Source organism: Bemisia tabaci, chromosome 2 (genome assembly GCF_918797505.1).
Source record: "Bemisia tabaci chromosome 2, PGI_BMITA_v3".
NCBI lineage: Eukaryota > Metazoa > Arthropoda > Insecta > Hemiptera > Aleyrodidae > Bemisia > Bemisia tabaci.
Window position 1 is genome coordinate 76,145,000 of NC_092794.1, and position 27,937 is coordinate 76,172,936.

The 27,937-nt window shown below is 38.0% G+C and overlaps 2 protein-coding genes across 21 annotated transcripts in view; one reads left to right on the forward strand and one right to left on the reverse strand.

The window, feature by feature from the left end:
- The window catches only part of b6 (pentraxin-related protein b6), a 270,110-nt gene that overhangs the window by 230,708 nt on the left and 11,465 nt on the right, over nucleotides 1-27,937 (reverse strand). For 2 of the 3 annotated variants that reach the window (XR_011899173.1, XR_011899172.1), the window contains exons 4-7: nucleotides 27,590-27,804; nucleotides 25,784-26,007; nucleotides 23,227-23,560; nucleotides 20,840-21,936 (exon numbers count right to left, since the gene is read on the reverse strand). Coding sequence is in view for 1 of the 3 variants with exons in the window: in XM_019051538.2 (XP_018907083.2) it covers nucleotides 21,460-21,936; nucleotides 23,227-23,560; nucleotides 25,784-26,007; nucleotides 27,590-27,804 (1,250 nt within the window). In the remaining 2 variants the exon portion in view is untranslated. Of the gene's footprint in view, nucleotides 1-19,217; nucleotides 21,937-23,226; nucleotides 23,561-25,783; nucleotides 26,008-27,589; nucleotides 27,805-27,937 lie in introns of those variants that run through there. The other variant, XM_019051538.2, reaches the window with a different exon arrangement.
- The window catches only part of LOC109037045 (coiled-coil domain-containing protein AGAP005037), a 313,866-nt gene that overhangs the window by 49,080 nt on the left and 236,849 nt on the right, over nucleotides 1-27,937 (forward strand). For 17 of the 18 annotated variants that reach the window (XR_011899170.1, XR_011899171.1, XM_072296272.1 and 14 more), the window contains 6 exons: nucleotides 6,589-6,636; nucleotides 11,795-11,928; nucleotides 12,725-12,751; nucleotides 13,729-13,900; nucleotides 15,840-16,038; nucleotides 17,311-17,494. Coding sequence is in view for 16 of the 18 variants with exons in the window: in XM_072296272.1 (XP_072152373.1) it covers nucleotides 6,589-6,636; nucleotides 11,795-11,928; nucleotides 12,725-12,751; nucleotides 13,729-13,900; nucleotides 15,840-16,038; nucleotides 17,311-17,494 (764 nt within the window). In the remaining 2 variants the exon portion in view is untranslated. The remainder of the gene's footprint in view (nucleotides 1-6,588; nucleotides 6,637-11,794; nucleotides 11,929-12,724; nucleotides 12,752-13,728; nucleotides 13,901-15,839; nucleotides 16,039-17,310; nucleotides 17,495-27,937) is intronic. The other variant, XM_072296275.1, reaches the window with a different exon arrangement.

The window sequence follows — 27,937 nt, forward strand, 5'->3', positions numbered from 1 at the left end:
CTGTGCTTCGCAACTCGGGCTTGACCCTCCCCTTTTTAGGCTTGGATTCGATCAACGGAGGACACCGCACCAAGAACAGCCTATAACTGGAAACCGCGTTTTGAGAAAAACGCATTTAAAGTTTTGTTTTTGATGTACTGCGCAGACTTTCCTATGCAAGTACCCTGTTTTGGTGTTTTTGGGTGACCTAACCCTTCTATTGAAGGATGCCGGGTAGATTTTGCGATTCATTTTGGGTTTACACTCTAATATATTTAATTTAAAAAAAAAAAAAAAAAAAAAAAAAAAAAAAAAAAAAAAAAAAAAAAAAAAAAAAAAAAAACGGTCCATAGGCCATTATTACGCCCAACACTCATTTTGGTGGCAATATGAAGTATAAATCATTTTAATCACGCATGATTAACGCAAAATGAAAGAATATCGATTGTGAGTAAAGAAAGGGGTAACTAGCACCTTATAGGCCCGTTTATAGGTCGTTCCTGCACCCATAGATCCAGAGGCCTGACTTAACTCGGAAGAAAAAGGTTTTTCGACCTCGAGCCGTTACCTATCTATATTCAATCGCTACCACAGCACAGTCCAGGGTACGTAGAATCCGAAATGAAAAGCAGATGGGCGCAATAACGACCTATACACCTATAGGCTGTTCTTGGTGCGGTGTTCTAAATTGTACTCACTCTGTTAACGTTTTGCGACTTAAGATTTTTTCAATACTTTCAGTTGTACTTAACAGTTTTGGTTTTTTGACGATTTCTTTTCCTTTTATTTTAGTCGTAGCTACTAGAAGGTGACTCAGAGTGACCGCTCCCGGGGTCGGCCTCTTCCTTCTCTTTTTATCATTGAGCTCATAGGTCAGGTGATATGACCTTCTTTGGTGCGTCGTGATGAAGTGACAGCTTTGGTTTTTTTCGCTCTCTGAAGTTTTTCTTTTTTTATTGGTTTTCATACAAGTTTTTGACTTCGAATAATCTGTATCATCACATTTTTTTTGGTTGTCACTCCGCATCAGTGTATGGGGAATTTTTTTGAAGAGGTAGATGGATATTTCAGTTCCTCTAATCTTTTCTCTCCTGAGCTATTACAAAGAGAAGGTGACTCCGAATAACTGCCCCCAGGGTCGGCCTCTTCCTTCTATTTTGATTGAGCTCAGTGGTCAAGTGCGGCCTCCAGTGATGCGGTCAGGTCAAGTCAAGACCTTAGGTTCCTCTTTCTTTTCTAAAACTCTGGTTTTTATGGTTTTATGGTTTTGTTTATTGCTCTACTTCATTTGTATCGTCGCTTTTTCTTTGGTTTAAATCTGCTCTTCAAATTTGGGATTCTGAGTTTTCCAGCAAATAAATTATAAGGGTGTATGGAAAGGCAGCGTGATGTCTCACTCTTTTTCAAATTTTAGCTTTTACTTTTTTGCAATATTTATCGTCAATCTTAATGAACGATATTTTCTTCCTACCCGTAAATCAGGTCCAAGTCAAACCTCCATTTCTTATTCGAACTATCTTCTCATTTTATTGTAACTATTGCTGAAATTCTCAGTCAAGTCGAAGTCTAAGGCACACTTGGTCCCTAATTGGACATCGTCCGCCGAAGGATTCCCCTCAACCTCCTCCACGTGAGAAAAATAAGAAAGAAAAAAGTTAGGGCTGGCCGTTCTTCATCGCCTCTATTCAGAAGCCGTAGGGGTGTAATTCTTAGCTAGTTATCTTGGCTTCTAACTTTTTTGAAAGGAGTGTCAGGCTGCCTCCACCTTTAGAAAGGTCCTCCACAGGATCGATGAAGTGCAACATATTTTTCCACCGTCAAGTTTATAATCGGCGATTTTTATGATGCAAGCATCGGCTCCTTTAAATCATATCATCGATTCAAACCAACTCCGCTTATTCAACGTCATTTAACATTTTTTTTTTTTCTTCTTCTTCTTTTTTTTTTTTTAGAATTTTCGGTCTATTTCTAATTCGGTTTTTTTTTAGATATTTTATCAATACATGGATAATGTGTAATGTAAGCTTTTCAAAAGTACACCTTAATTTCGAAGAAGAGAAAAAAAAATGAAAATTGCAGCGACTATTCATGAGATGCTCGGATTACCGTGGGAAAACCCGCCTTTTTTGAGCATTTCCGGCCGGTTTCCATTTCCGTTTAGCTCCGTAACACATCGATGCACTTTTATTAGTTTTAAGTACTCGAAAGATTACACCATAAGGTTGAAGTTAAGAGAAAAAATTAAAATTTCAGTGACTATTCAGGAGATGCATCGGTTCCCGTGTAGGTAATAAACCGTTTTTTCGCCGTCATTTTTGAGCGTTTCCGGCCGGTTTCTATTTCCGTTTAGATCCGTGCCCCATCGATGCACGTTAGTAAGTGTTTATTACTCAAAAGTATATACCTTAAGGTTGAAATAGAGAGAGTAAATTGGAAATTGCGGTTGAAATCCATGGAATGCTTCGGTTACCGTGTGAAAAATCGTCTTTTTGCGTCAATTTCGAGGATTTTCGGTCTGTTTCCGGTTTCCATCAGGCCGTTAATCGATCGGTGAATGTATGGAAAGCGTTGATAGTCTGATTTTATACACATTAGAGGGTAAAAAGGGAAAAAATATCGATAATTGAAGAGTTTACTATCGAAAGAATTGGATTAACATGTAAAAATTTGTCTTTTTTTACCATTTTTGACCTTTTTTGGCCTATCTGAATTTTTTTAGGCCCTTAACCGTCCGATGACAATTGAAAAAAGTATATCAACCAAAAGTATATATCCTAAGCTTAAAGTAAAAAAGAAAAATCGAAAATCTGAGAGATAGTTTTTTAGATAATTCAGTTTGAACATTGAATGGCGAAAAAATCATAAATTTTAAAAAACCCTAAATTACGGACATTAGAATAATTCTTAGCTTATAGTCTGTCCCAGATACGAAGAGCCCTGGAAAATCAGAGTAATTAGCACTATTTGGCGGGTTGGGGTGCCTCGACCCTCGTCACCTGTCATCTCGTCGCCTCTCACATGCGTCGCACAGAGGGCCACAAGTCACCTCGAGGCAACGCATACTCCCTTCGTATTTTTCCGCGGTGGTTTTCCCCAAGGTCCAGGAGCGGATTCCCGGCGTAAGACGCCGCCGCGCCGCGGAGCTCATAACCAACCCTCTGTACGGTGCGGGGTTTGCTCGGTGATTAGTCGGGCACAATAGAACGAACGATACCTTGCTTCTACATAGTGCAAATTATTCTGATTTTCCAGGGCTCTTCGTATCTGGGACAGACTATAATTTCAATGGCACATTTAGAATCTACATGAAAAATTGTTCTAGAAACACTCTTACAAAGTATCATGAATTGATACAGAGTCTCGCCATGGAGAGTCAACGAGAGGGAAGTCGAGAAAATGAGAATCGCTAAAACGGCCCATAATAATGTCAAAATTGTAAAAAATTCAGATGTTTGTTTGTTGATATTGACAGCATTATATCGTATTCCATCGGACAAAGGCCCATATTTTTTCAAGCTGTATCTAATATGCAGTTAATTTTTTAAAGTTTTTCTTCCTCAATCGAGAAGCAATCAAATCTTTCTAGAAGTCCGCTAGTTTCACGAGTGTAAACAACAACTACGATCCTACATATTTGGGCGTTTTAAGTAACTGAGCACCCGCTCAACGCAATTTTCAAACCTGTCAAACGTTTGCCCATCGGTAGTAAAGAATTGTCAAAAGAATGCTCAAATTTGCCATCTTCGCCCCTAAAAATAGGAAGTGCACGTCAGGTTAATTTTGTCTGTGACTCCAATCAGACCATATTTGCAATGAGAAACTACCGTTTAAAGCTCATTCATAAAAGCACCTAGGTATCTGCATGTGGAAAATAAAGACACGTTGTTTTTGTTTCTAAAATGAGCCACAAATAGTAGTTTCTAATTTGCAAAATGTAGTCCCATTGTTTTTTCACACTTTCTGGTGCCCTTAGACCGATTAAAGTAGATCTTCAGCTTTTGCGCAGTGCATTCCGGGCACCATCGATCGGTGCATAACGTTTGCGAACACTTTTTTTACCGATAACGTTTGCGCACACTTTTCACGAATATCATTTGCGCACACTTTTTACCGATAACGTTTGCGCACACTGCACTATTTGGCAACGCTTCAATGATGCGTCAGTAGTATCGCTTCGTGATAAGACAATTCAACGGACGGATAATTTATAAACGGACGAAGGGAAATTTTCGTTTAAATAAATTCCAATAAGCAATCAATAAGTAAATGAATAAATAAGTTAATAAGAAGAAAATAGAAAAAGAAGAAAGTTAAGATCTCGACAGAGGCTTAAGAATATCTCGATAAGGACCTGAAAATTACGGAGTTTCTGGAAATGGTTCGTGAAGTTAAATACCCCGACAAAAATGATTCAGACGAAGAAAATAACCCGGAGGCTGTAAATGAATCTTTCAATGCAGACAAGCCTGATGAATCCATTTCTGAAAATGGTGCTGATGAAACCTGCTCTTCAAATGCAACCTGCCCTAAAAACAGCCCTAAAACCCGTCCTTGCACTGAAGATGATTCCGGTGAAGACGCAGTGACAGCATTTTTAGCTGAAGTAACAGCGAAAAATCTGTGAGTAACCATATACCTTATTTTCTTAACTTTCTTCATTTTCTATTTTCTTCTTATTAATTTATTTATTCATTTACTTATTGATTGCTTATTGGAATTTATTTAAACGAAAATTTCCCCTCGTCCGTTTATAAATTATCCGTCCATTGAATTGTCTTATCACGAAGCGATACTACTGACGCATCATTGAAGCGTTGCCAAATAGTGCAGTGTGCGCAAACGTTATCGGTAAAAAGTGTGCGCAAATGATATTCGTGAAAAGCGTGCGCAAACGTTATCGGTAAGAAAAGTGTGCGCAAACGTTATGCAGCCCCATCGATGCATTTCAAATTGTAACCTTAAGATGGATTAATTTGATAAGATCAGCCTTAGTCTTGAAAAAAGTCACAAGTACTGTTCCCAAGTAACCGTCGATATTGATACATCGAAATCGATTGCAAAATGGAAACTGAACTTCTGACTTTACTTTAAGACTTTAGAGGATGATTTTCGGCAAGAAGATGCCTTAGTGATTACCCATTATAATTTCACAGACGACAATTTTGATTTTCGCAAAATAATTTATTAAACGACTAATACTTAAAGTCTATCGATCGTACCTAGAATGCATCGCGCAAAAGTCATGGCGCCCCCCCCCCCCTCCCCCTTTAAGGGTGTGACGGCTGTATTTTTTTTTGTAATTTTAGTTATATGGATCACCCTGTTGCTTCGCAAGATTTAAATCCAAGACTCATTGAAAAACAAATCAATACCGTAAAAAAAAATGATTTTCCTTTGACCCCAGAAATTGGCGCCTGAAATTCTGCTGATTGAACTTGGGGCAGGTGTATTTTCGGCATTCAAAAACATTTATCAATATGTATGTTACAGTAAGAACCCGAAATCCGTCAAACCTAGTTTTGACTAGTCAGAACTAGTCGCCACAAACCCCATTCGCCAAAACTAGTTTTTACTAGTGAATTCTAAAATTAACCGCTGGTTTTAACGAAGAAGTCAAACCTAGTTGTAACTGAAAAGAAAGCGACATGGCCGAAGGAGAGGCCGCGTAAGAAGACGGCGAGTGCTTTTTGAAGAAGGTGAAGGAATGCTACGAAGGTAAAGACAACCATTTTAATGCTATTCCTACAGAATCATATGAGGCCCTTATACAGCAGGTGGAGGAGGCAATAGCTGCTCCTAAAAAAAACATCAGCGCAATATAGACGGATCAAAAGATTTAACGTCTTAAAAATTGGCGATTCTAAAAAATTAGTCACGCGGGAAGAGCCTGTAAAATATTACTTAGCAATGGAGGAAATTTTCGATGTCATTGAATCGGCGCACATCGCAGTGGGGCATGGTGGAAGAGACCGATTGCGGCTTGAAACGTCTCGCAAGTTTACAACCGATCAAGTTCCCGAGACCAAAATTACCCTCCGTGCCGCAGCAACAAAGTCTTCCACAACATCTGGACAAGGATTTGTCAGGTGTACATGCAAAACATCTTGCAATTCGAATCGTTGTTCTTGCAAGAAGAAAAACATGTTATGTAACTCAAAATGTCACAATAGCCTCTCGTGCCAGAATAAGTAAATGTAAAACTTGGACAGAATAATAAATACTCTATTATCCGAATTCAACTTACTTCTACTTTTCTCTAGTTAATACTAGTTTCAACTAACGAAAGAAATTAATTCTACAAAACCACTTTTCACCAGGTAATTCTAGTTTTCACCCATAAATTTCAGTCAAAACTAGTTTCAACTGAAAAAAAAATAGTTAGAACTAGTTACGGCGGTGAGGGTCCTAGTCAATTTTAGAATTCACTAGTAAAAACTAGTTTTGGCGAATGGGGTTTGTGGCAACTAGTTCTGACTAGTCAAAACTAGGTTTGACGGATTTCGGGTTCTTACTGTAACATGTATATATTTTATGAAAGAAGAGTTAGGGACGCAATGCCGGATGTTTCTTCCTTCTTCGATTTAATATTACTCTTGCCTAATTTTTCAGAAGAGGACTGGGCTGATGGCAAAGGAACAACTAGCGCCGATCAAAGTGGTGAGTTTAACTGATCACAGATTATTTTTTGTTATCTAATGAATTTCGCACAAAAGTGCATGCTGTAATTGTGTGCTCATTTTAGCTGCCATGGTCTCTGCTCTTCCTCTTTTTCTTTTCTTAAGGGAAGGGATCATCAGTGCAGCATTCCGAAAGGGGCTGTTGGAATTTTAGTCCGCCTCTTTGATTTCGTAACAATTAAGCATACCTATCATAATTTTTTTAAACAAATTTTATTTAAATAAATATCGTAGTCTTTGTGAGAACTGTACGTTTTATATCTATCTATATGAACCAAATTACATTAAAACAAAGGTACGTTAAACAATGCAGGCTACCTTCTAGAGGAACAGAAATCATGGGATTCTCTGACTTTTGTTTTGAGAAATTAAGTGAATTACTACTTTAATTACTCATACCATAATTGTGGGCTCTTTTGTTCCTTGACGATAAGTCTTATTCAGTGCAAATCATTAAGATTACATTGGCATCTCAAATTTAGGGGGGTGGGGGGCTTCGGATGCCATTCTCTTTGATTATTTTTTCCTCCTTTAAAAAAAGTAGGTATGGTATAATATTCTGCTATTCATGTGTCCTGAGAAGAAAACTGTGAAAACTTTGAGAAAACTTAAAAAACTTGGTGCTGAAAAATTAGTGGGGTGAAATACCACTCCAACAGTAGGAAAGGCAACCCTCCTAATTCCGAATAACAGGTAAAATTATTGTTGTTGTAATATTGTGTCTTGCTATTACGAGATAAAATATTCACCACCCTAAATTGAGGGTAAGGGGCTGCAGGAGCAGTAGTCCCTCTTTTGAGTTTCCTTCATGAGCCGTCACAATTTTAATTTTTTGGCGCGAAAAGAAACTCTCGTGCTTCAAAATTAGGAGGAAAGTCGTATCTAGCTTGGTTGTTAGGGGAAGTAGGGGGCCACGAAAGATGAGACCCTTCACTCCACAAGTTTTCCGAGAAAATTACATCATAATTTTAACATAATTTTGTGCAGGGATAACAAACACCTTTCACGCAATCATTGCGAAACAATTTTAACGAATCAGAAAACTCAAATGTGAGAGGAAAAAGAAGCTTAAGATTTCAAGAAGGCTCCCTAGTGCGACTCAAATTATTCCAGCATGAAGCTTTTTACGGGTGGCCTGGATTATCTTGTACATCTAACCCCTTTTCAACCACACGTGTCACGTTGGATCACCATATAGATCGAACCCCTCTCCCTCCGCACGTGGTTTGTGTTATGTTGGATCACAGTGTTTATCTTACCCCCTTTCACCCCGCGCGTGCTATGTTACGTTGAAGCCCCGTGTACATCTATCCTCTTTTCAACAGCACGTGGTTTGTGTCACGTTGGATCACCGTGTGTATCAAGCCCCCTTTCACCCCGCGCGTACTATGTTACGTCGGAGCCTCGTGTACATCTATCTCCTTTTCAACCACACTGAGTGTTTCACGTTGCATCACCGTGTACATGTAACCCCTTTTCAACCGCACGTGCCTTGTTACGTTGGATCACCGTGTCTATTCAGCTCCTTTTCATTTGCACTCGGTTTGTTAAGTTGCTTCTAAAGTAGGACGCATTTTTATAAGTATTCGTATTCACAAGCATTCCAGAGCTGCGTAACTCTGACTTTCCTGACCGATACTGATGTTCAACTTCTGTATGCTGGGATTTTTTCCCCCTCAAAAAGGAGGGGTATCGATAAGGGCCGATTTTGGCCCCACTTCGAAAAATCATCTGAACCCATATTTTAAGTACCCTAGGGTAGGTGCATTCTGGCGCAAAATGTTTTTGCGATTGTGCATCGTTTTCCTGCTAAAACAGCCGACTCAATTTTTCGGCTGAAAAATGGTTTTAACTTTATGACGAGCCTAAAAAAGCTTTGTTTCATGAATACAGGAGGTTCATATACGTAATTTTTTGCGTACTTTTCAATGGAACAGGCGAAAATTGTCTAACCCCACTTTTAGTGGGTCATTATAGACATTTTCAACGATTTTTGGGGTTTTTTGGCAAATTTTCACCTGTAACTGGAAAAAGGATAATTGTACAACAAAAACAATTGCAGATTCAAAAAGAGCGTAAAAAATCCGTTAGAAATCATTGGTTAGACATTTTCTCAGCTTAAACTGTCAACGCGAAAAACAGCTCTAAATTTGAGAAAACCGAAAAAACTGCATTTTCCACGATTATTAGTCTTCATTTACACCCAGCACAATTTTGCCACATCACCAAAATTCAACAGATTAAAGTTACATACCAGTACATGAAACACGCCAAAAATACGGTGTGGAAAAATTGTGCTCATAGTTAAAAATAGACTTTTGTTGAATGGAACCATCCTTGAATAAAAGATGAAAATTCTCTAACTCTCCGGGAAGATTCGCCAACCATTCATGGGATACTTGCATCCGGGTAATTTTTGGCGTACTTTCGATTGGAACGAGTGAAAATGGTGAAAAATCATGTTAAGTGGGCCATTCAGAGAATTTTTCACGATTTTTGGGGGGTTTTGGGGTTTTTTTGCGGGGGGGGGGGGGTAGGGTTTTTTTTGGGGGGCTTGGGGAGCATTTTTTGTTTGTAATACAACAAAAACAATAACAAATTCAGAAAGAACGCGAAAAATTCGATAGAAGGCGATACTTGACACTCTCTCTCAGCTTGGACTGTCTACACGAAAAACGGTCTTAAACTCGAGAAACTGGAAAAACGGCCTTTTCTCCAGCTCCCCAGTTATAATTTGCATCAATAGTGTAACAAAAGGTTTTTTCCTTTTTCTTCGTAAAACCCCTTCTAATGGAGATATTTTTTTTAATTTTTTTTTATTATAATTATTTATTCATTTATTTATTTTATTGTTTAACAAGTCAATTCATTGTGAACAATCATATACAGACTGTATACTTAGTACTAAAATACATCGCATTACAGTTAAAAAATTAAATTAAGGCCTTATATCTGCCTTCTGTACACACACTCGAACCACCCTCTGGCATTTCTTCAATAGAACCTAGTAGAGTTATTGACCGTTAAAAAAAATACCGTTTCTTCGTACGTCCTGACCAATTTTATTTGCGACGTAACGTAATACGGTATTTTTTTTTAACGGTCAATAACTCCATTCAGAGGGGTCGTACGAAAAAAAACGAAAAAACCTTTTGTTAAGCTAATGATGAGCACTTTACGAAACCACAATTTTTTTCGGTTCCGACAATTAGGACAGCCACTGTGACGTCATAACTAAACACGTGCGGTATTTTTTTCAATAATTGAACTCCCCGTAACTACAGAACCACGCATCCTTGAGGATTTTAGTGCGGGACTTCTCTACTTGTTTTGAGCCATGGAACAACCCCTGGAAGTTTGTCGTCACTTAGTTGTTACACCTTGTATACTGCTTAACGTTCTAACCTGTTAAGTGACCAGGATGTAAATTATTACTGGGGAGCTGGAGAAAAGGCCGTTTTTCCAGTTTCTCGAGTTTAAGACCGTTTTTCGTGTAGACAGTCCAAGCTGAGAGAGAGTGTCAAGTATCGCCTTCTATCGAATTTTTCGCGTTCTTTCTGAATTTGTTATTGTTTTTGTTGTATTACAAACAAAAAATGCTCCCCAAGCCCCCCAAAAAAAACCCTACCCCCCCCCCCCCCGCAAAAAAACCCCAAAACCCCCCAAAAATCGTGAAAAATTCTCTGAATGGCCCACTTAACATGATTTTTCACCATTTTCACTCGTTCCAATCGAAAGTACGCCAAAAATTACCCGGATGCAAGTATCCCATGAATGGTTGGCGAATCTTCCCGGAGAGTTAGAGAATTTTCATCTTTTATTCAAGGATGGTTCCATTCAACAAAAGTCTATTTTTAACTATGAGCACAATTTTTCCACACCGTATTTTTGGCGTGTTTCATGTACTGGTATGTAACTTTAATCTGTTGAATTTTGGTGATGTGGCAAAATTGTGCTGGGTGTAAATGAAGACTAATAATCGTGGAAAATGCAGTTTTTTCGGTTTTCTCAAATTTAGAGCTGTTTTTCGCGTTGACAGTTTAAGCTGAGAAAATGTCTAACCAATGATTTCTAACGGATTTTTTACGCTCTTTTTGAATCTGCAATTGTTTTTGTTGTACAATTATCCTTTTTCCAGTTACAGGTGAAAATTTGCCAAAAAACCCCAAAAATCGTTGAAAATGTCTATAATGACCCACTAAAAGTGGGGTTAGACAATTTTCGCCTGTTCCATTGAAAAGTACGCAAAAAATTACGTATATGAACCTCCTGTATTCATGAAACAAAGCTTTTTTAGGCTCGTCATAAAGTTAAAACCATTTTTCAGCCGAAAAATTGAGTCGGCTGTTTTAGCAGGAAAACGATGCACAATCGCAAAAACATTTTGCGCCAGAATGCACCTACCCTAGGGTACTTAAAATATGGGTTCAGATGATTTTTCGAAGTGGGGCCAAAATCGGCCCTTATCGATACCCCTCCTTTTTCGATCGCACCTGGTAAAGAAATGCGGCAGTATCCTCGCTCGGAGATGCACGGTAGCTTTTGTCGAATTTCGATCACAAGGACCAAGAATTTCAACTTCAGTCATTGTGCTTCTTGGAGTGAGAATACTGCTGAAGAATGATACAATTAGTATAACCAGATACAATTAAGTAAATGTCGAGAAATAGGGAGATGAACCCCAGTAATACAAAAGTTAAACCTTAGCTTTACTGGAGAAAAGTCAAGATTAAACAGCTCTGAAATACTTGTGTGAACCGCTCTAAATGCATCCTATTTAAAGGGAAAGCATGATTCTTTCCTGATGTTTACTGCTGGCCAGCGACAGGTAACTCCTAGATTTACGGAAAACTTTTTTGCGTGAAACATAAATTGTTGCCAATTGAGTTTGAATTCACCTGAAGTAAAAGCAAAAATGATGCTAAGAGCAAACTCTTCAGTAAAATCTGTGTTAAATTTCAACTAGTCAAGTCATTCTTTTTCAAACCCGTGGGTACATTTGATGCCTCAAGAATTTTCTTCAAAACTCGGTAGAGTTAATTACCATCTACAATTTCATACATAAGACGAAACTTTTTTTCTTCTTGCAGTAACGTTTAGTTTTGTTGATTTACCTTGCTTTGTTATGAATGTTGCAGGTAATACCAACGGGCGTGCTGAGGATACGAAACGGGGCTCCCGCTCTGCGAGAAGGGAGGATCCTCGACGGCACACCCTCCTGGGAGATCATGAGAACTACTCACAGCAGCTAACACGAAGCATGGACCTAGAGGTAACTCACCGTATATCTACCCAATGTGCCTGTTGTTTAATTTTGCTTATTGCCCTAATCGAGAGAGTTAAGGCTCTTGATCAGGAGGAGTGTTTTCGGGAAATATTGTACGATCGAGTTCGGACGTATGACAATCGATGCTCCTTTTAAATGCAAATCAAAATGATTTTGGTGGTCATGACAAGAGTGATGGCGGGGAGAGGGGTGGTCTTAGTTTTTACTTTCTTTAAATGTAGCAAAGATGGAGAATTATTAGTCAGCAATACCCAACTATGGGATCAGATTTGGAATATGGAACTTACATTTTTGCTTATTCTAGAAACAACGTTTGTACCGTTAGTTTCCCTATTCAAATAGGCGTTTTTATGCAGAAGCGAGAACTTATAGTTCCTGATTGGCAAATCCAGTTGAATTCCTTGTTGGCTATCTCTTGAAAAGGAATTCAGTCATTAAGGCTGAAGGTAAGGAGTGTTTAGTTTTCGAACACTAGGCATCATATTGCTGATCATTTCAAGTAATGACCTGTGTGTGTTTCCTACCGGTCTTTTCCTGTCGTGTAGTTTATGATGCCCTGTCATTTGCACTAAGGGCAATGAATGTTTGACATAACCAGAAATCATAGGTCTGTCATCCCATGAAAATTGTGGATATACCCATGAAGGATCCAGTTTTGGATTTTGACCAGAACATCCATAGGTAATCATTTTACACCAACACAGATATTTTCAAAAGCTATCACGACATTTTTATGTAATTTACTTTCTATTCTCTTTTCTCATTTTTCATTGCTTCTCAGATGGGAACAAAAACTCAGAGACGGAAGGTAAGCTGTCTGTGAATATGATTTATCTTAATTGTTAAAAGGGAGGAAAAGCATGCCCAGATTTGTTTTTCGCTGCCCTGAGGCAACTTGAGTGGTGCAGCCTTTGGCATGGTGGTGGCCAGAGGAATTACGCATTTGAGGGGACTCGCAAAAATTTCCTCAAAGTTTTGTCCCATTTGAACATGTGTCACCTACTTTTTAGCAAATCTTACCAGTATTGCTGTCACCTAAAAACAGTATTTAAATGTCTTAAAACCTTTTTTTTGTATTTTTCCTTTCCTCTAAAAGTTGCTGCCTCTATCTAACCTTAAACTTTGCTGTAGAAAGTAACTGCTTCAGTTGCCTTCATGTAAATTTAGGTACGAGAAAAAGTTATTAATTTCAAAATTATACCTCCTTTTCGCGTCATCTTTTTTTAGTCAAATATCTTAGAAAGTTTGTATTTGACACGATCTCTTTGTTACACAAATTTTCAAATAGCATAGGTAATGAATAATATTATTTGTTTTATGTACAGCTACATGTCTAGTTCAGCTCAGAATCTGGGTAGAGTAGCAGCTTCATTGACATTTGCATGATATTTTGTTATTCAGTGTCTTCCCCTAAGAATTTTTCTAAGGGGCCATTCATAAATGACGTTCATAAATACTCATGGAGATGGAGGTCTAAGGCTGCCAGACAAACTTTCCTTAAAGGGAAGTGAAAGGGGGAAGGAGGGGTCAAAAATAGAAAAAAAGTGACCGATGTCATTTATGGAACGTCCTCTTTTCAAATTTTTTTTCATTTTCGTCAGCGCTCAGCAGATAGAGTGGGGTTTCTTGCTTTCAATCCGCCTCGAAGATGCTAGAATATTAGTGCTGCTGCAGTTAATTAGCGGCAGTAGTCATCATCAATGTGACAGAGAGAGATTAGCTCATAAAATCGTTGTTAATGCAATTAACATCATATCACCGTTGCTTAACCTTTTTGTTTTGCAGGCTGCAGTTCCTCGAGGTTATCCTCCGCCATCTTCAGCCATGATGTTTGATGAGGATCCTGGTATTATGTCTGAAGTGGAGACCTCCTCAACGGGGTTTCGAAGGGGTAACAAGCAACGAAGTTCACTCCCAGTGGTTCGCACTCCATCCAAGACTTTGGAACGACCCTTAGGTAGGAAGAGCTTCCCTCCCAACATGATATCAAAATTTAGGAACAGACCTACATTTGTGGCAAGATTTGTAAAAAGGAGCTGTATTTTCTGGAAATTCAAAATTGAGCTTTTGCTATCACTGCTCTGAGGGAAAAAATCTGGACATTTTGACGCCATTTTGACCCTGAACGCGCCAAAGTTGAGGGAGTTGTGACGTCTTGAAGTTCCTAGATACTAATTCTTGGATTTTAGGTTAGGTTAATGTCAGGTTAAAAATTCTGTTGTACACACAGAAAAGGGGCAGTTAGCGCCCCCTAAGGTGAGAATATTAAACTGAAACCGTGCGTAGCTTGTTCCCTAGGCTTCTAGAGAGCGTTTCTCGTTGAGAATTGAAAATCACCAATTTTAACCTTCTTCCCTAATTTCGACACTCCTGAAAAACTTGCTCATGGAAGATTAGATCCCTCTTCATATATTCTGTCATAATTTGGTTTTGTATGACACAAGGTGCGCTTGCCCTAGAAACGTCATATGGACCCTCTTCTGCCTTCCCTTTTGGATGTTCCTCAAATTTTTTAAATAGATTAGTCTTGAAAGAGCCTATTTTCTTGCACAATTTTTTTTTCCCAGGGGAGGTGTCAAGAGAAAAGGGAACTGAAGTTTAAATCTTTGAAGTCTGTTACCATTTGAATGGGAGAGATGTTAAGTTTTGGACGATTGAATTTTGTTCAAGACTAATGCAGAAATCAATAGTTCAACTGTCCAGCCTGTCTAAACTTGCGATGATGCCATTTTCCAGCAGTTGTGATAGCAGTAACAAACAAAACCTTCAAAATTCTATTTTTTATTCAGATGAATGTTAACGTTATATATGAGTTCTAGGCAGGTGTTCTCACTTATTGTCTATTCTGGGGAAGCCATTGGGTCATGAGTTTTGAGCATTACCATTTGCACTAAGCTTTGTGTTTTAGGAATGGTTTTTCCCCCGTCATTATTATACCATGAATTTGGAATATTTAAATCCGGGAATTTATCCACTACTTTGACCGACTCCAACGCTGAAAACACAGATTTTTAAAGGTATTTTCATCTGTGAAAAAGGCTGATTTTGATCCAGACAATTGCTTCCCAAAGTCAAGAGCATCAATTTCCAGATGTACTGTATTGTAAATTATTTTTAGCTTCTATTCTTCATAAATCTCCTCTTGCATTCTCATGCAGTGGTCTGACAAAACGAAAAATTTGACATTTTTCCAGAAACTCAACAGGAGATCCATATTCATTTATTTTTTTTCAAATAATGCCGATTGAGTCAATTTTTTGGGTATGCCGCAGTCTTGCATGTTGTATCTATTCTCACTAGAGTAAAATTGAAGGAAATGAAAAATTTTAAACACTTAACTTGGATTTTCTGTGCGTATGTCAAAATGAAGGTCTGGATCAGAAAATACCCTTCAGTAAAAGTTGTAGCTTGTTCCTTTAGCTTTCAATTCGTATGTATTACAATGGGTCTATCTTTAAAACTATTGGAAAGGGACAGCAAGAATGGAACAAGTTGCCATGCGACATCATAAGTTTTGAATCAGAAACTGAGGATTTTCAGTGGAGCACGATGACAGTGATGGTCAATTCAACCATACTTGTTTATTGACACTTATAATTAATCATTTCCACCATGAATACTCTATTCATAAACGTCATGGCTGTGTTGCCTATAGTGTTTTTTGAACTAATAATTTGTACGAGCATTAAATAAAATACATAGGGCTATTTTACAGTTCAAACTCTTTAGAGTAAGAATAATTTTAGTTGAACTTGGGCACAGCCAGTTTTGTTCATAGAAAGCCCTCCTAAATTTACAGTATTATCCTGCATAACACCTTTTAAATCAAGTAGGCAAAGACAATGTTTGGCTTAAAATGTAGCTCCCATCACCACTAACTTCTGTGTGTATTTCAGGACTAGTCTTCCTTCAGTATCGCAGTGAGACAAAACGAGCCTTATTACCGAATGAAATTACATCAATAGACACTGTTAAGGCACTTTTTGTTCGGTCCTTCTCGAAGCAGTTAACAATGGAGTACCTAGACTCATCGCTTGTCAAGATTTACATCCATGACTCCTCAAAAGATATGTTTTATGAGTTGGAAGATTTAAGGTGAGATTTTTAGTTCAATAACAAAATTTTTGTTGATGAAATTACCTTTCTCCCGATCACTTTTTATCCGGTTCTCAGACGATAGCTATTTCGATGTTAATCATCATCATCAGGTCACTTCGACTTCGGTAAACATTAACAGTCACATCTTATATTGTTAAAATTTACTAAAATTTACTAAAATTTACTATAAAACACTTTAAAAACTCGTGGGTGCACCCGTCGCGAACGCGTTCTTATCACCGGCGTTCGCGACGGGTGCACCCACGAGTTTTTAAAGTGTTTTATAGTAAATTTTAGTAAATTTTAACAATATAAGATGTGACTGTTAGTGTTTACCGAAGTCGAAGTCGAAGTGACCTGATGATGATGATTAACATCGAAATAGCTATCGTCTGAGAACCGGATAAAAAGTGATCGGGAGAAAGGTAATTTCATCAACATAATGCAGCCCGATAAAAATAAGTTCAACTTTAAATTGAACAAAATTTTTAACTGGAGACGCAAAATCTGCCCAATCGTGCATTCCGTTGCGTCATTGGTCAAACATTTTCCCGGAAAATAAGAAATTTTTTGTCTGGAACAGCCTTCAAAAGATTCTTCGGAAAAAATTACCAAAATTTTGACGATATTTTTGACTTTTCAGGAGGCATTTTGAGCATTTTTGAGTGCTTTTCGTCTTTGTTTTTCTCTTTTAATAGGATGTTAGAAAATTCATTCATGGAATGTGGTGTAAAAATTACTCTTTGTTGTATCTGAAGTAGAAAGTGACAATTTATGCCACCAATGAACCTCGAATTTTCTGACCCCGTTATTTTTGTCGCGTTTTGTTGTGAATTTTGAAATTTTTCGAAATATGTTCTATAAAAGTACGGGAAAAGGACGAAATTTTTCTACGAATGAGTTACTAATTTTTTCTGGGAGACCCTGAATAAGTATAGAATTTTCCTGCCGATGAGGTACTGTATTTTTTAGGAAGCACTTAATAAGCCTTGTGAAAAAACTGAATTTTTCCCATCCAGTATTAATACACCAAGCTTTTGTCTTAATTTTTATCTAATGTAATCTAATCTAATGTAAGTGAAAGAGATCCGTTAAATCCGAACAGGTAATGGAGTCATTTTGGCATACTTTGCAACTAAATCGTTCTCTTCGTCAGCATGTCAAATTTGTCTCGATTAGTATACAAGCTTTGTGTTTATTGGAGTAGGGGCTCACAGCTGTAGTTTTTTCATTTATACATTTATTTTCTTTATTTCTTTTTATGTCAAGATCTCATCTACGAGATATCAAAGATCGATCAGTACTGAGGTTGTTTGAATCAGCAGATATAAGTGGCGGCGTTCTTCCAGCTGGCCTCTCAGTGGTTCCACCTTCGTGGGATCAAGATCAGTCATATTTCAGTGAGCCAGAGTTTGATTCAGAATACCAGCATCAGCACATCCACAAAACTAAGGTAAGAGCCTTGATTCTTATTTTCACATAACCTTTTATCAAGATGATGATATTTTTTGAAACGTATGGCTTACAAAATGACATGGATTCCAATAGAAGACGCTGGGGAAAATATAGTGTGAACATGTGTGTACTGGTGTGGTCAATGAAACAAGTTTCCAATGAAAATTCGCCAGAGTTCATGCAAGTTGCTCCTCACCGCATGCAGTTTTTAATTAAGGTGTGGATTAATTTTCAGACAAATGTACGTCGACAGAAAGAAGATGGTCTCAAAGGGCCTCATCATCATCTCCGTAGCCAATTGTGAGCGATCAAAACTTCAAATCTTTTTTCGTTCAGGCAGGGTACCTTGTCTTAACGGCCTTCTTTAGGAAATCTCTTCAATTTTCTTGTTCATTATTTTCTTCAAATAGTGAGTGAAAGAAAGTCCTTATTTTCACCTTTCGATACTTTAATGGCTAACCCCGTCACAAGTTTCAAATTGGTGAATTTTGAAAGAGGAAAACAGGATTTTCAAAGTACATAAAATAAAATTCGATTCTCAAGCTGCTTAATTGTGGCAGCGATTTGGTAAATCGTGCTTTTCAACGGATCCTTGCATCTGACCATGATATGATTGCTGTAGGCCTTTGAAAATGCAGACTTCAATATACACTGGAACGCACTTTTTCGAGATGTTCACCTTTTTCCTTCCAGATATTTGGAATTGAGATATTTTTGCCATGAGAGAAGTGGAAATGCAATGGTGGCTCCAGGCATGCTGAATCATCCCATTTTCTCCCTGCATGTAGCCTGGATCCTTGAATATTCATTTTCTGGTATGAATTAATGTTGATGCTCAGATGGTTACCACAATTTTCCCTGTGAAACTTTAGGAAAAACGATTTCGCTGAGATTTAGGAGAGATTATGATTCTACTGATAATTTTATAGGTCTGCAAAAATAAGAAGTTTTATTACATGATGAGATCTCTAATAATATTTTCTGAAGTGTCTGTTGGCGCTGAATCCAAAAATGACAGTTCCCCACCAATTTCTATGTACATTGAGATATTCTTTCAAAAGCGGGCTTTCCCCAAGAAAAATCATTTTTCCGGGAAATAGGTGAGGAAAACCAAGTTCACTTCAAAATTTATCAGCCAAAAACACGTCGGTAAGAATTTACCAAATTCCAAATAAATTTTCCTTGCCGTATCTGAAAGTTTAATTCAATTAATATAGCTTGATCAGTCTGTAGGTACAATCCATTTAAAGCTGATCTATTTGTTTTGTATTTGAGAAAAAAAGTAAATTTTTTTTACCCAAGTCTCTGATGTAGACACTCTCACTTACGTATGCCTGCTGAAGCTGATGGTGTATTCGATTCTTCCATTCTTATGAAATTGCAAATCGATGGCTAACGAATAATACCGCTCTCTGCAAACCGACGATTTTGCAGAATGAAGAGAAAACTTCGCTATATTCGTAATTTTAAGGTTACATTTGCCATTTTTTCATACATAAAACCATAATTGCAGCGCTTATCTTCAACATTGGAAAAAACTGAAATCATCAGCTTGCGTATTTTGCACTGTAGAATGCAGCAAAGTCACTAATTCCTTTTTGCCAATGTTGTCAGTTAGACAGTTTAGCCTGTAAACGGCAGTATTGTTTGTCAGCTCTCAAATTAAAGAATCAGCTTTACCCACACAAGGAGAGGAATCGAAATTTAAATATGTTCATAAATAATTATTTAAAATCATTTACTTTTAACAATATTTACAAAATCAAAACATGGTGTATTTACAAGTTATTCTAATTTTTGGTACCAGGTCTTTGCCTGTTAGGTAAAAAATTCCCATTTTTCGGATCTAATTTAATATCTTCTCATCTGATAAATTCGCAGAACCTTTCTGGCTCTTCTCTTGCTACGTATGTTTTGACGTCTGTTCTCTTATTTTTAGTAAATTGCCCCCAGGGAATTTATTACTGTTTCAGGTAAAAATCGTTGAATTATTTGAAATGCTTGAAACTAGATTTTTTTACCTTGCGCAAGGTGATGGAAAATTATCTCACGTTTAGTTTGGTACCTAATCAATTTATTGCAATTAAAAATGCACCTGCTAGAGCAAATAAGGTGAAGCATTGCAGTGTGTCCCATGCAGTGAAAATGGCACATTGGTGGCAATCAACAGGATACGCAAGTCTTACATACGCTCTGTTTCAGTAGAATTTTGAAGTCTGCTCGATTTTTGTTATCAGGAGTTACTTTTTCGAAAAAATAAATGGACATCTGTATAGGAAAGTGTTGCCTTGTTTCAAGCCACCTGCTTACCATAAAATGGGAACAAAAAAAATTGTATAATTTTTCTCAATAATAATTTAATTTTTATTTTTTACTTCAATTTCTAGAGCAAATAATTATCTTGTGGTCAACGATTTTATTTTTGTAAGGTTTTGAAAAATTATCCGATTTAAATATCATCTTTGATTTATACCACTTGCTCAAAATGTCTAGCTCCCCTCCCCCCTCCCCTGGTACAGTTGATATGGAGTTTTGCCAATCCAGTTTTCATCATTCTGTAGCCACCAGCTAAGGACAATCTTTGAATAATTTTGCTGTTCTCTTTTTAAATTATGATCCAGCTCTTTTAATTGCTGCAGGAAACTGCCTTCTACAGGTGCTAACCACCCGTTAGGGCCCGTTTAACGGCCTCTACGGATCTCTCATTGCCATAAAGCGTAATATACTCAGTGTAAGACACGGTTCTCACTCCCACGCTTCAAACTGATGTTAATATTTCTTGTGGTGTCCTAATAATTATAATTACAGAGTGAAAACAATGCTATCACACTCTGTTTTTCTTTGCTCTTGCAATATTGGTCAGAATAAAACTAAAAAATGGCAAGTAACCAACAGTCAGAGAGTGTGATGAGATGGAAACAAAATTAATATCTGCCACTTATCTTAACCTTACACATAACTTTCAAACCAGCCCGAAAAAATGAATTTGAATGAATAATGGGCCTGTTGCAAACTTTTGCTAGAGCAAAAATAAGAGTTGTTTCTTATAGATAATGCCTCAAAAATCACGATGAGCGCATCGGCAAAGTCTGAAATGCACTCATAACTTCACAGTCTGCGTAAGAAATTTGCGGTTTTTTGAGCTTCCCACTTCAAAAGCGATACTACGGCACAGGTGAACATTTTGTAAGAGAAGTCGTTCCATCGTCGGCAATACTCATCATGGCCAATGCCAATCCGCCAAAACACGTGTGATGGGACGAGATAATACCTGAACTGGATTAGACCAGTTAACAATCGGCGTGTTTTAACGTTCATGTTTTCCACGCCCGAATTGATTGACCTTGAACTCTCCTCGAATCACGCGCGGAACTGCGCGCAAGCGTCGGCCATGATGAATATCGCCGACGATGGAGCGACTCCTCTAACAAAATGTTCACCTGTGCCGTAGTATCGTTTTTGAAGCGGGAAGCTTAAAAAAACGCAAATTTCTTACGCAGATTGTGAAGTTATGAGTGCATATCAGACTTTGCCGATGCGCTCATCGTGATTTTTGAGGCATTATCTATAAGAAATAACTCTTATTTTTGCTCTAGCAAAAGTTTGCAACAGGCCCATTGCTGAGATAATTGCCGCCAATTCGCCGTATTCACTACATGTTGTGAACTGCAACACTCCACTAAAATTGCTCTAGTGGGTGTAGCTGTTAATGCTCAATACCGGCTCCGAATCAAATCAAACGTGAGATAACCCTAGCCTCACCATCACCATTGGGAAAAATCAGGATTTTATTTTTTAATCCTTTGTCAATAATAGCTGCTTATTTTCAGACTGATTTTTTCTTCCTCCTTCCTCTGCAAAATTTCAATCATTCCTCTTAACATTATTTTGGCGGTAGACTTATATGGCTCCATTGACTCCCTATTTAGTCTTTAAAAACTAATAACCCGTAAAAGTCAAGGATTAAAAGAAGCTACATTTTGGCACAGCTTGAATGTACATTGAGCCACCCATAAGCTTTTTTGGTGTCTCTTGCCAAGACAACACATTAGCTTTGTGAAATGGGTCAGTGCTGCAACCAGAACAGAAATTTGCAAGCATTTTTACCTCCCACTCTGCTGGTTCTGTAAATTGAGGGGGCTTCTCAGATGGTCGAGGCTCGATGGTAACTGTTTTTTGCGCATCGTAATCTCCGAAAGTTTGTAGTGAGTTGTCACCGGCTGAAAATGAGGGGAAAGAAGCTGTAACAGATGGTATTTTGCTCAACATTTCTTCAAACACAGACTTTCGCTTGAGATCCTCATCTGAGTCATCTATACTTCCAGGGATGATTCGCTTTTGACGGGCTAGATCAGGTCCATCAGACACAAATGATGGTGTCGTTCCTTTAGGCGTTTTGTTTGTTGTAGATTGGGTCTCTCGTTTAATCCGCTTTTCAATCTGATAATAAAACCAAAAACATAACCAGTATTGACTGTATGGTCTAAATTCATGATTAACATATCACAAATCACTTCAATAATGAATTGGGAAGTTAAACTGATTTTGCTGACCAGGAGTGTCTAAGCTCTTAGAACGAATCGGTTGAGAAACAAAAGAGATAAATGAAAGAAACAAACAACCGCATTTCAAGGCATAAGGAATACAAAATTATGACCCACCAGTTTCTAATAATTGCATACGACTGTGACTATCTTTTGTAAATATGTAAGAAACCTTTCACAGAGGAAAAATTTTCTACACAACAACTGTGTCTGTTCATTGGACCAAAAAATGGAATTCCGAGATTTTGCTGCGAAATTCTTTCTAGAGTATGAAAGAATAAGTAGAAAGTAGTAACTGACTAGTTTCATTTTTGTGTCAACAGAGAGCGCAGAGTTGCATTGTAATCAGGCAATTTTGCTTCTTAGAGAAGTCAGACTAGAATTTCAAGTAGCATTGTATTGGAACTGCATTTTTTGAACAACGTACTAAAAACTTCTTATGTCCAGTCATATTTGATTATTTTGGGCGTTTCTGTCTCAAAATGTTTCTAAAATACTCATTTTCTTTCCGATCTCAAAAAGTTCTTGTGGTTGAAGACAATTTTTCCCAGTACAGTCACAAATTATGTTATCTGAAGGAATCAAATTTGAAATCGATAATAAATTCTCCTAACTCATAACTTAAAACCACAGATAATCCGACTTTTTGAAACACAATTCAACATAATTAAAACCTATTAGTAGAACTGAAAAATAAGCAAAATTGTTGCCATATATTCATTTGCACAATGTTTGCACCCCATTGCAAGATATCAAAATGATATGAAGGGAATAAATTGAAAAATTCTAACCGAGACCAGGTGTTAAACAAACTATTTAACAGATGTTGAGCTGTCCTTCACCTTCGTTCCCATCATTAGCAGCCCTCGAAAAGTCGCTAAGCATTCCATCAACAGCTTCTTTTTTTTACATAGTGCTGTCTAATTGCATAATCAATTTACCTATGTTGATAGATGCTTGCACGTATGAGCCAAAAATAGCCGTATCTACTACCAAAAGTAGTCCAATTGATGTACCTGAACCTTATACAATGAGTTTTTAACCCTGCGGAAACTCTGAATAACCCTTGAAGCAGACCTGAGGAGATGATCTATGTGAAGAATCTTAAAATTATCTCCTCAATGAAAAATGCCACGGATATGATACTGTTCATTGGACAGTTTTTGTAGAAATTGGAAAAACCCACCTTAGAAATATTTTTTCCATGGTCAACATCAGTTTTAGCCTCCGTGGCAAGTTCGCCATTTTCCCGCTTGAACAGGCGCAAATGCTGGACACTGAATGAGTCTTTGTCTCCATTGTTGAAGAGAAGTGCGTTATTTATAGGAACGAAAACATCAAGATTTGCTGCCTCTGGTTGTTTCTTAATGTTTGCTAGGAGTTGGTCAATTGGAAGCCTGTGAACTAGCTGCCCATTTTTAATCAGAGGGTCTTCTGTTGGGCCGTCAAAACCCGACCCCGTTTTTATCGTGGGTGGTCCATTGTCAGTGTTTTCGTGCGTCTCATCGTCCAGTTCGTACCTAATTTTGTGAGAAAATTTCCAATTGTACAATATTTTCTCAGATATATAAAGATTATTTTCTCAGATATATATATTCACGCTCAGACAATTACCTTAATTTTCTTGAGCGTATGTAAACTTTACAATGGCAATGTTTATTCTTCTATACTAGCCTCTTAGAATTGTATTTTTAGTGAGACTTCATTACATTGACACACAATTTCACCTCTCATCTGAACATCCCTGCTTATTTAATCTACTTGATTGAGAATAAAATCCCAAGATAACAGATTTTACTTGAAATATGCACTTATTTGCTAAAGGACCCCGCACACCTCTTATGGGAAGCCGCACCATGAAGAATTGCCTTCTGACTTATGTATTTCGATTCTCCTCAAGATGCTGATCAAAAGTTAAAATTGCGCCAACTTTCTATGATGCACCGTTTTCGCAAAAAACCTATGAGAAGATTCAATTATTCGGTGATAAAAAGCCAGAAAGATTCCTCATTTCAGTGCTCGATTGACAAGCGGCTGTGTGTCAACAAGGAAATCATGGGGACTCCCGCACCGAGCGGCAGTCTTATCTCGGATTCCGCACGCCGTTTTGCTCGACCACCATCCAAATCAGATTCTTGAGGAGCATAAGAACAGGAAAGTCTGAACGTCTACAGGGCGAGTGCGGAAGGGAGATAGCCCCTGAGTCGGCAGGTACAGATAAGAAGACGGACACATGCTACGTTTTTTCCTTATTCACATTGGGCCTGTTCTCAAATGCTTTGTTCTGTTTTATTCAATGTCACCGAATAATTGAATCTTCTCATAGGTTTTTTGCGAAAACGGTGCATCGTAGAAAGTTGGCGCAATTATAACTTTTGATCAGCATCTTGAGGAGAATCGAAATGCATAAGTCAGAAGGCAATTCTTCATGGTGCAGCTTCCCATAAGAGGTGTGCGGGGTCCTTCGTTTCCCAATACAGGCAGTGCAAAAATTTTGATAATTATCATTATCTTGCGGACGCTTGGAGATATTGCCTTCCCCAAACAAATAGCGGGCAAATTTGTTGAGGGGAGTCCTAACCGCCGGCCCCTTCAGGAGGCAGAAGATGGGGGGAGGACTTTCTAATTTCAAACGGGAATCCCCATCAAAAGATACCTCTTTTGAAAGAACATTAAAAAAGAAAATTTTTGGTGTGAACCGCAGGTTTTTCTGACCTATGACGCTGTCCATCACCTTTTCAAAGTGGCGGCCGTTTAAAGTTCTAAGTGGCGGAAAATTGGTTCATCGATTGTCTACCGGCCAGTTTGGATGAAGTTTGATATTCTGGGGTTTTCAAGCCCAGAAAGACCAGACTTGACATCGGAATCCAAAAAATATTCCTTTATTTACATCATGGTGGCCTTTATTATAACGGAAAATGGGCATATCGGCTCTTTAACCAGGGTGTGAAGATGTATCTTGATATTTGGGGATTAAAATGCACCAAAAGAACAAATCCGTCATCAGAATTTAAAAATATTGCATTATTTTCAAAGAAACGGCCTTGATACCCACTTTTCGCCATTTACAAGGCCGCCATCTTGAGAGTAGTGCAATATTTTGGACTCTGATGTCAGATTCGTCCTTTAAGGCCAAGTAACCCCTTCATCAATTTTCATCTTCATCTAACAGCCAATAACAGATATACCTGTGTTGTCACCTACGTGTCCGCCATCTTAAAAATACTGAAGTATGTTTAAACTCTGATGTCGGATTCATTCATTTTGGCCAAGGAATCGCTTGATTCCTAGTTTCATCGAAATCGGCCCGTAAATAATCAAGATAACAGTTCGTTGTCAACCAGATGCCAATATGAAACGGTGGTGGGTGGGATCTTAACCCTGCGGATTAAACCAAAAATTGTCTTTTTACGTTCTTTCGGAGGTATCACATGATACGAGTTCTCGATTAAAATTCGAAAGTAACCCCCCCCCCCCCCCCCCCAAAAAAAAAGGTGCTCACTTTTGTTTGAGGAAGTGTCGTCCAAACCGCAACCGTTCTTGAGGCACTGATAAGCCACGGCATACGGACCACCTTTCTCAGTGTTGTTTTCTTGAATTTAAAAATGTCCATACTTTTTGCACACCTTGTATTTAACTGCCAGATAAACAGGCACCTTTGAAAGCGTGCTTCCTCTTTTTTCTCTCGTGTTTTAGTTATTTTTTCCCAATCTCAAAATAGAGTGAATGATATTGCTCCTTACCCTGCACCATCTTTGTCATCATGATAGTGAACATGCACGTGGTGATGTTTGTGGTTAAGGTACGCTTTGCCAGCTGTCAGTGCTGCTTTGTATACATTCAGCATAGTTATTTCACCCTGAAGTCCTTCAATCTCATTTTGCAGTCCCATGTAACGGCTACTGTAATCGGGATGTGTCTGACCAGATATCGCAACACCGCCAGATTTGATCGCATGACCAGCCAACTAAGTAACAAAATAATATTATATTTTGATAATGAGTCGATTACTTTGGTAGTATTTTGATGCAGGTCCATAATGTATGAAAAAATACTCTAAAACGTACGAAAAGTATAGGGTCACTGGAGGAAAGGGTTATGTAGGTCAGGCTAGGACCATTTGTTGAACACGGTCTGGCCAGGTTAGGTTCAGTATGGAGCAGACCTCCGTTGGGCTAGGTTGGGTTAGGTTGGGTTAGGTTTGGTTACTTGGCAACACCAAACTTGGGTTAGGTTACTAAGCAATACTGTAGGGTGAGCTCAAAATCCCACTTTTATGCTACTTGCTCGGAGCAAAAATGTTGCCATCATCTTGATCCTCTCGATTATTGCGTCAGTTCCGTATATTAATTGGACTTGCCTATTGGATCTACTGGTTTGCGAGCATTGTGTCAAATTTGTTCTACAACTCGAGTGGACAATTTGACACAATGTTAAGTAACATACCATACATTGCTGTTTCGTTAGTAGTTTCGCAAAGTTTCGTTTTTTTAATGAAATTAGGTTCATTACCTTCTGTAGATCAATAAAAAATGTAGTACTGAGTAGTTTAAGATTTTCTAACTAATTCGCGCCACAGTCTGTTCCTGCATTCTTCATTCACATGACGTTTGGGCTTTAAACGCAGCACTGAGGGATATCATCATGAAAAATCTAATTTTTTTGCAAGCCTATGTATCTGAAACATGCTTCGAATTGATGCCGCAGAAACGTGAGAATCAGGATAAATGTAACATTTTTCCTATAGTTGCCTTTTCGCATTGGGACAAAAGTATAGAATATTCAATGCGATCAGCTAGTGGATCGGGAGGTAGTCGTAATTAAGCTGAGTTTCATCGTGAACTTCTCTTTCAATTTTTACAAAGTTGAACTCGTATTAAAGCTGTCTTACTCGTAGCTCCTAACATATTTGGCACCGCTCTTCCCGTCAGAAATATATGAAATGAAGAACCTTTGTTTTTCACAGTTTATTTTGTAGATGAGTCTGTTGAGTGAAAACAGATTCTATTTCTTCGCTTTTGACTTTTTTTCTAAGGTTCTATACACTAATCTTTGAATGACACAAATCCGTGGCCGAAGGTGGCTAAGGTTCTAGGTAAAAGAAAACATAAATTCTTTTATTTTCTGTTTCCTCATCTAGTGTATGATCTGTTTGAAAAACTGTGCGTGATGTACCTAACTGTGTTTGATTTCGTAGTTCAAAGATTGGGGGTTTTCAGGGAAGGCGGTTCTTTATTTTCCATGCAATATTGCAGAAATCGCGCACATCTACCTAAAAATTTTAGCATCTTAATTAGTCCTCCTTTAATTATTTCCCTTCAAATGTATTCAACTTGTAAAGAATATTTGCGGAGGATGGAGAAGAATTTAATACAAATAAGGAGGTCGCTACAATATTGAAGCATTGCTGTACGGTCTTCGCGTTATTGCATGGCACAGAGGTCTTTCTTGCAGAAAATTCCTCAATTTTTCAATAATGCCCGACGTTTTTCTCTCATACTTTTTGTCTTGAAGAAGTTTTGATTTGAATAGAAAGAATCTTGACTTACAATATTGTAGTATCCACGACCAACTCGTTCATTGTTGACCCAGATTTGCCATTCTGCTGTTTTCCCATTCCAAGACTGGCATGTATGGTACCACCTTTGTAGTTTAACAGGGTAATTCAATCGGTACATGGTTTTCCCATTGATGGCGAACATATAATAACTCTGTTTCTCTACATTGGAGATCCAGCTCAGGATTTCTTTTGGCTGATGAGGAACTGGAAGAGGATTAAGCAGTTTAGAGAATTAGTTTTCAAAGTGACCTCAGATGGCTGTAGACATACAGACCCTAATGATTTTCCTGTTTTTCCAGAGTTTGGGGAAAAGAGGGAGGGGAGGGAGAGCTTGTAA